The sequence below is a fragment of the Phoenix dactylifera genome, chromosome 1 (genome assembly GCF_009389715.1).
Source record: "Phoenix dactylifera cultivar Barhee BC4 chromosome 1, palm_55x_up_171113_PBpolish2nd_filt_p, whole genome shotgun sequence".
NCBI lineage: Eukaryota > Viridiplantae > Streptophyta > Magnoliopsida > Arecales > Arecaceae > Phoenix > Phoenix dactylifera.
Genome location: NC_052392.1, coordinates 36437876 through 36448405, shown reverse-complemented (window position 1 = coordinate 36448405; position 10530 = coordinate 36437876). Strand labels below are relative to the sequence as shown.

Below are 10530 nucleotides of genomic sequence, written 5' to 3'. Positions count from 1 at the left end.
GGGGTGTTGGATAATAAACTTGATTCCTATAGTGATGTGGCATCCAACTAGCATCCTAGTTGGACAGTCAAAGTCAAGTCAAGGTTAAGAAAATGAAAGGCCAAGGGTCACAAGAGTCATCATGAGTTATAAAAGGTTAAAAGTCATAAGTTGTAGAATGTGAAGAGTCATGAGTTATTAGAGATTTAAAAGTTATAGATCATAGTTTTATCAAGAGTCATGAGTTAGAAATATTAAGGATAAAGAGTAATGAGTTAGAAATATTAATGAAGTTTTAGAGTCACATGAAGTCTATGTGAAGGGTTGTAAGCATCTATTTGTATGGTGTGAGTTGAATAAAAATTATCCTTCTTCTAAACTTTGTTTTTGAGAGTTGCTACTACCTTCTTCTTAAGTATTCTTCCTCGTCTTTTTCTAAGAGGAATATGGAGGGTGACCCTCTTTTTTCCAAATATCTTAAAAAAGTAATCCAACCATTTTCATTTATTAAATTAGTTGAAAGGAAAAACAAGCAGTAGAGACTAACGAATGCGATCTCTACATCACCCAAAATGCAAATTGAAACCACTTTACAGAACATAGATGAAAAAAAAAATCATAATTGTCTCTTTAAAATTTCCTGTTCTTTGAAAAGCATTCATGGCTGGTCTTGACCTTTGGAAATTTCCCAAGCTCTGATTCACTGTAAAAGTTTCCTTCAAGTGAAATGACAGGGCAGCAAGGTGATTTGGGTTGAAAAATGGTTCTGAAAGTTGATAATGCTTGTCCAGGTCCATGTTTCTCGGTCGAATTAACAACATGGTCTGCAAGTTCACAGTGGGCATAACGAACTATATCAGAATGCTTCAAAAACTTGTACGTCATATATATTAGCAATAATTTTTTGTTAGAAGATGCATACGTATGCAGATGTCGCCACATATGCATGCTATGAATACATGTATGACCTGAATGCCGAAGTGAAACTTGCCTGATACTACGCAACCACGGCACCTGATTTTGTTGAGAGTAAACCCGAGTTGATGCCATTTGTTTGATCTGATAATTCAAAATAAGCAAACGAAATGTCTTAGAACTAGATGGAATTGGATAAAGCAACACATGGAAGCGCAAATATTCTTTGATCAACTCTTGTTTTTTTTTTTTGATGAAATATTCTTTGATCGACACATACTTGGTGGGGTTTTGAGGACGAAGAAACATGCGCCAATGACAAAATAACAGAGTAGGAGAACAACTCCTTTCAAGTAATGTGAAGTCCCATCCTGCAAAACACATATATATCACCCATGTTGTGAATGCAAAAATACACATATCAGGGCAATAAGAATCAGACGAAGTAGAGCCAATAAAAGGTGGTCAGTGGATAAATATTTATGCGGACAGTTTATCAATCACCATCTATTTTAGCAGGAAAATCTAGTCCAAATTTAAGTTAGCTACAATCAGATATCTTCTGATATACATTTTCTATAGGAACTTGATACATATAAGTCAGCAATTTAAAGAGAAACAATCTTATTTAACTTGAAATTTGATGAACGATCAAATTACCTGAAGGGTGAAGGTTGTCACCAATATTGACAAGATTAATGAGCCTGTCTCTAATAGTTTGAAATCAAGATCCATATCGACTCCCATAATCCATGCCACAAGCACACTTAGTGGAACCTAAATCATGTCAAGAAAAATTATTATAGAGTCTTCCTTAATCAACAGAGGGAAGCTAGCTAGGTTGTGCTTTGCAAGCTCCTTAAATTCTCACCACAAACATGGCGACCTGAGTTGCTGATCCTAAGGAAACTCCTAGTGTGATATCCTGCAACATATCCGCATGTATGAGCATTTAGTTTTGCCTCTATAAAATCATGTAGGAATATGAGCACTTGGTATTCACTGACCAACTTGTTCTTAAAAGCAAATATGACGGCACCCGCGTGCTCAGCAGCATTTCCGACAATGGGTAGCAAGATAATGCTTATGAAGCTTACAGATATGCCCCAAGATTCTGAAGCATCCTAGATGAGGAAATGAAAAATGCCATGGTTATTGGAGTTATCAATAAAATAAGCAAAACAGAAATAAATCTTACTAGTCTTTTGAAGAAGAATGCAATAATCCATCAAGCATGAGAGAGCCGACTGTATTGATATGCTATATTTCATCATAAAAAATCTTATATCCAGATCAGGATGAGTTAAAGCTACACTACAGTAGAGGAAGAAATTGGGAGAGATGACAAGTGGGAAATTAGAACTAAAAGAAAAAAGAAAGAAGACTCCATATGCATACCCACAGCAACCTAGCCATTTATTTCTTCAATAGCAACAAAAAGTTCTGTACATGTATGGAAAGACCATCTACGTACTACAGAGAATGTTTTGCATTGAAAATTCTTGGCATCCCTAAAAGATAAATCCATCTTCTATGCAACTTCATAGGAAAATCAATTTCAAGAGAATGCGTAATCGCTCAAGAGTCCATGTAACTTTACATTTGTGTTGCCCGTACTTGAATTGCTAAATTGCATCCTTATATTACTCACTATCACACCATGGAATCTTGAAGCTTCAAGATTAGATAATTTAGAATGGTGTCTACCTCTCTTCTGAGAGACTACACTTTATATTTCACTGATCATTGTGCATGAATAATTTTACACAACTCTTGAGCATTCTGCTAGAAATAGTCAAATCGTTCCCTCTCTCATTTTTTAATTTCATTAGTAAATATGTAACCAGATAGCATCTGCAAACACAAACCCACACCCATCCCCACACACAAACTCACGCATGCACGCACATGAGAGAGAGAGGATGTGTGGGAACATTGAGTGGCGAATTTTACCTCAATTGTGCCAACAATATATTCAGATAGTATTGCTATCACAATCGTCATTCCCACCAGCCAAGCCAGTGCACTTGGGAATCCAATGCCCGGCTCTTCTTCAGAGGTCACATCATCATTGTCAACATCTTCCTGCCGACAACATGAAAGGAATTAGAAGTAGGAAGGAGAACATAACATAAATCAATGGGATAATTTGCTGATATTAATTAGCTGTAACAACGTGGTACGGTTCTGTTGGTGTTGTTTAGGGCCTTTAAGCATGGGAGCCTTGCATGGCAATCAACCATGACAAGCAAAGGGGTTGGTTCAAGTAACTCACCTCTTGCGATTCGAAGAGTTGGCGATGAGTCTTCAACTGAAAGAACAGGAACGCAATATAGGCAAACAGCATGACAAAGCTGCATGCTCTCGACAAGTCCAGTATTGGAACCTTGGTCACTGCGCGCTCACCAGAGCTTATGGCATACCTCAACCCCAACGGCAGCAAGTGGCACAAGGCAGCCAACATCAAAAGGCCCGAGTTCGCATCAGCTTGCTTCTGCAGAACACAACACAACCAATTAAAGGTGGAGGCAAGGTAGCAGGGGATTGGCAGCAGAATCAGAAAAAATCAAGTAGGCTATATAGATCAGAATTAGGTGCAACAAAACCTCATTTTATTCCACAACTTACTCGATCATACAACTGCTCCTTGCGAAGGTTGGCGATGCCACCGCAGAGGAGCGAGGTGCCAAGGACAAGCAGCAGGTTGGAGAGGACAGAACCCACCAGGGATAACTTAACCACCTCGATCTTCCCCTCATACAATGCAAATATAGCTATGATCAATTCTGTGGCATTCCCACATGTGGCATTCAAGAGACCACCCACTGCAGTTGCATTACACAGTTTTTAGTACATAGAGATCGATTCGCATGCTTCAAATCATATTACAAGCAATCCAGACAAAAACATGGACATGATGTTAAGGAATGGAGAGAGTGTACATACCAGTGGGGCCAGTATAGTGCGCAATTTGCCTGCAGAATCGTATTCAGGTAGGGGGAGAAACTAGGTCAGTCGATGAGATGACATGTTATAGCTGAAAGACACGGTGAAATAAGAAAGAAAAGGATGTGCATCTAGTGTCCAAATATCATCGCTTTCTAGAAATCAGCTAGCTTAACAAAAAGTCATGAACTCTTCCTTGGTGCAACAAATAACTCTCTTAACTCGGCCGTAGTGTTTATAGAGCCAATCTATGTAGCAGTGCTAACGAAGTGCGCAAATCGCAGTGTAAATAAGTTGCCAGCTATTTTACCAGTATGAATATCAATGTAATTTGATTGCAATACACCCCCACTCAAAATCTATATTTGAGTGCCTGGGGACAAGACTGACTATTAGACAAGCTATTATTTATTATTATAATGAAAATAATGATCTATATTAGTAAAGAAATAATTTCTTGTCAAATAAAAGATATTTCTTTCGGCTATAAAAGAAATAGTTTTTAGAATATCATATTTTATTCAGTAAGCAGTGTAAACGTCAAAAAATAACTGTGATAGCAGAATAATAGTGTCCAATACAGCCACTATTACAATTCCTATTTTATCACAGTTACTATATTTTTAACGTTTGACGGGGTCAGAAATGAGCGCAGATGGAGATTTGTCCTCGGGTTGTTTTCAGGTGTGCGCTTGTTGTCTGCGGACTGGCCGACGATTCCCGGAACAAACACGAATGGCCGAGAACGAGAGAGACAAACTTACTCGGTGAGGAAGCTCACGCGCTCAGCCAGAGGAGTCAGTCCCAATAAACTCAGCGCGAACACCCATGCCTGTTCCATAATCGGATCAGCGGAATAACTATTTTAGAAGGCCAGAGAGATCCATGTGCCCATGGCGGCTCAGACGAGGAGGAGGAGGGAAAAGAAAAGAGAGAGAGAGAGAGAGAGAGCGAGCAAAGGCATACGCGACCGAAGTGGAAGTATTGGGCGGCGATGGCGAGGGGGACGGCGGGGAAGAGGACGAAGAGCTTCGTCCCGAGGAAGATCTCCTGCAGGTTGGCGAGGAGGCTCCGCAAGAAGCCCAAGGGCACCTTGGACACCAGCGTCATATCCGACTTCTTCCGCAGCGACGACGACGACATGTTGTGCGCGGTCCGCCCGTGCCCGTGCCCGTGACTGTGGCCGTGGCGCAGCAGCCCGCTCTTGAAGTCGCCTCCCTCGAGGCTCCTCCCCGCCTCATACGCCGTTGACGAAGCCATGGTCGCCGCTTGGCTGCCCCTCCTTTAGAGAGAGGATGAATACGAGATACCGGGCAGTTTCACCCACCCACTCTCTGCAACTTCTTCCCACTTCCCTCACCTGCCCGTACTCCGTACCCGTACTCGTACTCCTCCCACTGCACCTCCCCCCTCCCCAGGTTTATATCGCTCGCCCTCAGGACGTTTATGGGAGGACAGGAATCTTAGAGACACTCAGAAATCCCACGAAAGAAACGCTACTAACCTGGGGGATTCCGTTTTGGTGTCCCGGAAGGCACAGATATTTTGCCACGTCGCTCGAGCAGTGAGGGAAAGGTTGGCGTCACGCAAGGTGGCCTCGGCAGTTATGGAAAGTACAACAGGGTTGGATAACGAACGTTCCACGAAGCTTCACTCGGTGTCCGATATGGCAAGCCCGGTCACAGTGGGCGAACGGCACGCCATGCATGCTTGATTCATGCAATCATTGCCACCCAATTAATCTTTTCCTGTAACGCCCCGCACAATTAATAAAGTAAAATAAAAAGGCTACGAGTGGCCCCTCGTCCACCACAATAGTTCACGTGGCTTACCATCGGGATATTGGCACGGTGGAGATGGAGCTCTAATTTGTGGCTTAGATTCAAAATGCGCCGACTAAACATGGAGACCGAATACTACCTACCCGTTTACTTGATGAAATCGCTATCTGATTCGTCGTTATTTAGATGGTGTTAGTGTGACGTATTCATACGTGAGGCAATCCATCAATGAAGAGGATATGAGTAAAACGAGCAAGAGGCCCAGTGTGGAGTTGCTACGCGGATGAGATTTTTCTCACCTCTCTCTTTTCTTTTTGCCTAAGCAAAAAAATAAAATAAATAAAAAAATAGTTCCTGCGGCTTAGAAAGCTCTGGTCTGACACAGGTTTGACGAGCCTTGGTATGTTGTATTAGTTTTTTCGGAAGATTTTGTGTGATCAGAAGCATATCTTCTACCATCTCTTCATGAAAACTTCGATTTTGGACTCGGGTAGTTTTGGTAGGATACAAACCAGGGATTTATTAATTAATTTCCACTTTTGTAAAAGTTTTTGTGTGATGGGAGGGATTCTTCTACATCTCTTAATTGCTAATATTTATTCAAATGAGAAATAGATTTGGTAGGATATAAACCAGGATTTGCTAATTAATTTTCACTGGTGCTCGGAACATGCAACGGACTTGGCACATGCAATGCATTTGCTATAAAACTTTTAATTTGCAGTTATCTGATATGATAGGATACTGGCGCATTCAATGTCCATAGAAAATAAATATGAATTAAGAATGTTGCTGGGACCAAGTAATTTACATCAAAATAGGCCAAAACGAAAATACAATTATTACCTCCATTGTCTCTTGCTCATCACATTGGAAAGCGTGCTATTAGTTGCACCCTAGTGCGTCCTTTGATGAAAGCAAACCAGATTTTGTTGCCCCATACATGGCAGACGAGTGGTTAAGGAAAAATTGTATTGATACAGTAAATTATTAGGTAACTTTAATCCTCATTGATTGGAATTTTAACATCCTTGCCAAGTTTCAAAATTTATTTAATACCCGTTACCTAGCGGTTATACATGCGGGGAGAATATAGTTGCATGCAAAAACTAGAATAAATATATGCAACATAAGAGTAAGTGTGTGAATTTTATACTAAAAATTAAATAATACTAGTCAAGGGATTTCTCGTTAAATTCCGGTAAAAAAAAGAAGTATTAAGTTTCTATTTTTAAAACAAAATCCTCACCGCGGCATGCATCATGGACTCATGGTAGACTGAGGCCCTATTTGGGGGAGCTGTTGGCAGTAGAGCTGTTGGAAGTAGAGCTGTCTGAAGTAGAGCTGTTATAAAAAGCTGTTTATTGTTTAGTAACTACATTCGTAAAGTGCTGTGGTACTTTGTTTTGTGTTTGGTAAACAAACTGAGAAAGTACTTTTGTATGACAAAATTACCATAAAGGATATTGCATGGTATCATACAACAGAACATAATAAAACATAACATAAATTAATACATAAATATACGATATAGTATAATATTATTGTAATATAAAATAATATTATGTTAATATAGCATAATAGTAATATAATTATTAGAGTAAATTAATATTTGGTAATATAACATAATATTAAATTATTTAACATAACATATTAATGTATTATGATATAATGCAAAATATATTATATTTATAGTATAATACAATAATAAAAGTATAAAATATTATAATTATTAGTATAAATTAATTTCTCATAATATAACATAATATTAAATTATTTAAAATAACATATTAATGTATTATAATGTAATGTAATATAATACAATATTTATAGTATAATACAATAATAAAGGTATAAAATATTATAATTATTATTATAAATTAATTTTTCATAATATAACATAATATTAAATTATTTAAAATAACATATTAATGTATTATAATGTAATGTAATATAATATAATATTTATAGTATAATATAATAATAAAGGTATAAAATATTATAATTATTAGTATAAATTAATTTTTCATAATATAACATAATATTAAATTATTTAACATAACATAGTAATGTATTATGATATAATATAATATGATATTACATTTATAGTATAATACAAAAATAAAAGTATAAAATATTATAATTATTAGTATAAAATAATTTTCTATAATAATTTCTCATAAAATAATTTTCCGCGGTCCAGGGGCTCTTCTTCGTGGTCCACGCTCGAGGAGGACCTCGGCGTGGGCCGCGAGGTTGATAATAAAAAAAAAAATAATAGATTGATTTTGGAAGGTATGGAAAAGGATTAAAATTTTTTTCTTCTAAAATGTGGTTCAAGAGATGCATACAAAAATTGAAAAGAAAAATACATTTTTCTTACGGAAGGGAGTCTGACGGCTAGGGTTCTTGGCTCCAGCAGATTTTTAGGTTTATAAAGGGACAAACTATGTAATTATGTTATTTTGATATAGGCATTTTTGTCAAAAATACAGCTTTCCGAAAAAGCTGAAACAGCTTCCTCCCAAAAGCTGTTTTCAGCTTCCCGCAAAAGCTAAAATAGCTTTTTGAAAAATTTACCAAACACAGTTTTTCATCTAAAAGTACTTTTGGAGGGCCAGAAAGTGCTTTCTGGCCCTCCAAAAGCTCCCCCAAACAGGGCCTGAGCATCATTCCCTTTAAACTCATGAGGGGGAGGTGGAAGAGGGATTTGGCACACACTTAGAGGTATGCTCTCCCCACCTTAGGTGAAATATAGGAGGAGAAATTTCCTAGAATCTTCCTATAAGAATTAGACAAGAACAGCAGCAACCAAGTTGTATACGTTGTCCCTCCTTCCCTGACCTGGCCGTTATTAAGCACAAGACGTATATACGACACTGACTGCTTCGGCATCTTCATAGGGATGGAAGAAGGTCTGCGGAAGCTTCCCTCCTTCCAACTCCGCCCCAGTTTCCCATAAATTTGGCATCAGCTGGCTTGCCTTCGAGCAAATGCATGGCAGCCAAAATAGAACGTCACTGAGTTAGTGCAGATATACCTGCATGATTTGATGTTGCCGATCTTTTTTTTTTTTTTGTTACGAAACTTAGTTTTTAATATTAGTAACTTATAATTTTATTTTCTATAATTGCATATTAGTATGATGAAGAGTTACATATCTTTTGAATTTTTAGTCATATAGGAGTTATATGTCTTTTGGATTTTTAGTCATTTGGAAGTTATATGGAGTTATAAAGATTTTATTTAAAGGGAGTTATTTGAGATTAATTTGGAGTTATGAATGGTGTAATGGCCAATTCAATTAGAAAGGTTAAAAGACTATCTAATGGTGCCTATAAATATCCATATATTCTAGTTGTTTTTTTGAAATTAGTGGAATACAAGTTATTCATGTGTGCCTAAAATTCTCTCCATTTTTCTTCCATACAGTAATTTGTGAGTGTGAACCTCCAACACTTTTCTACACATTCGTGTCCGTCACAGGACAATCTCTCTAATCTCATGGTTAAGCAGGATTTGGTATTGCTGTTGGTCCCAAACTTGTTGGCTCAGATCCAGGGGCGGCTCAATACATTCGGGGCCTAAGGCGAATCTAATGAACGGAGCCTCTTTTTTTTAATAATAATTTTTTAATAAATATAAAATACTTAAAAAAATATAAAAAAATAGATAGCTATCAAGTACATTATTTCAACAAAGATACATGAATCTAACAAAGATAAACAAGAAGCTTTTTCAATTTAATATAATTCTTGAATGGAAGCACATAAAAATAATTACTCTAAATGAAGGGCGATGAAATTGATTAAATAACTGAGATAATGCTTGGCAATACTGTTTACCATGAAAAGGTCATCCCATGGCACTTCATGATCAAGGTAAAGAAAAGAATTTGTCCATAAAGGAACCTCTCTATAAAAGAAAGTAGGGTCATTATGGAAAATTCACCCCATCCCACCATCTCCCATTCAAGTGAGTACCCAAGCGGCAACTGCAACATCAGGAGAAAACTAAAAGAATCTCCACCCTCCAAGAAGTCCATCTCCAATCCCCCTATCTTTCTTCCGTCTTCCGGATGGCCCAGCTGGATCAGGAGTAATGTGAGGAAAAGAAAACCAAGACCAAAACCAAAAAAGAGAAGGGATGAAAGATAAGAGTGACTTCAGGCGTCTATCAAGCCAACCAAATCCCTCCTCTCTCTCTCTCTCTCTCTCTCTCTCTCTCTCTCTCTCTCCCCCCACCCAAAACAAAACTACTGTCCCCAACTTCCCAAATTGCCCCCTGCAGGCCAGGAAACTCTCCACCCCCCTTCCATCAAGGGGGAAGACTCGTAGCCAGCTCCAGATCCCGTTTTATATGGGGCCTTTGCTTCCTTTTGGTCAGCCTCCCGGGGCCTTCCATTGGCCCGGGGCCTTAGGCGACCGCCTCGGTCGCCAAGGGCTTGGGTCAGCCCTGTTCAGATCCTGCCTTCCAAACTGCGTTTATGTACCTTCTTCGATTGACATGCAATAAAGATTAGCACACAAATTTTTTGAAGTATCTCATCCTAGACATGCATTGGGTCTCATCTTTCCAGAGCAATTCATTGCAGATTCATGGTTTTATGTAGCATTTGGGGCTAACATATTCTCTTTCTTTGGATCCACTCAAGCAACTAGCTAAGCTAATTATATTAAATTATGGTCCATGGGCCAACCTCCCACAAGTGCACAACCAATCGATGGGCTCCAGCGGTTCCATGTAACAACAGAACGCCAGTAACATTTTTCTCAGCATCTACAGCTTCGATATTCTACAATAAGTGGCGCGCAGGAAGAAACAGATAGCAATTAGTATGAAACTGCCAAATTCATGAATTTGCATAACCATTTACCAAATTTCTCGGATATGAAAATCATTGCAAAGA

The 10530-nt window shown here is 38.3% G+C and overlaps 1 protein-coding gene across 1 annotated transcript; it reads right to left on the bottom strand.

The window, feature by feature from the left end:
- Positions 1 to 456: 456 nt before the first annotated feature.
- LOC103722627 (vacuolar cation/proton exchanger 1a-like) lies at positions 457 to 5242 on the bottom strand. Its single transcript, XM_008813247.3, has 12 exons — positions 4807 to 5242; positions 4605 to 4672; positions 3841 to 3869; positions 3523 to 3719; positions 3170 to 3388; positions 2848 to 2979; positions 1902 to 2018; positions 1766 to 1819; positions 1555 to 1671; positions 1175 to 1265; positions 971 to 1038; positions 457 to 803 (listed from the first exon to the last, which is right to left on the bottom strand). The coding sequence occupies exons 1-11, from the start codon at positions 5098 to 5100 to the stop codon at positions 977 to 979; spliced, it is 1380 nt and encodes a 459-aa protein (XP_008811469.2). The 5' UTR covers positions 5101 to 5242; the 3' UTR covers positions 457 to 803; positions 971 to 976.
- Between the last annotated feature and the right edge of the window lie 5288 nt (positions 5243 to 10530).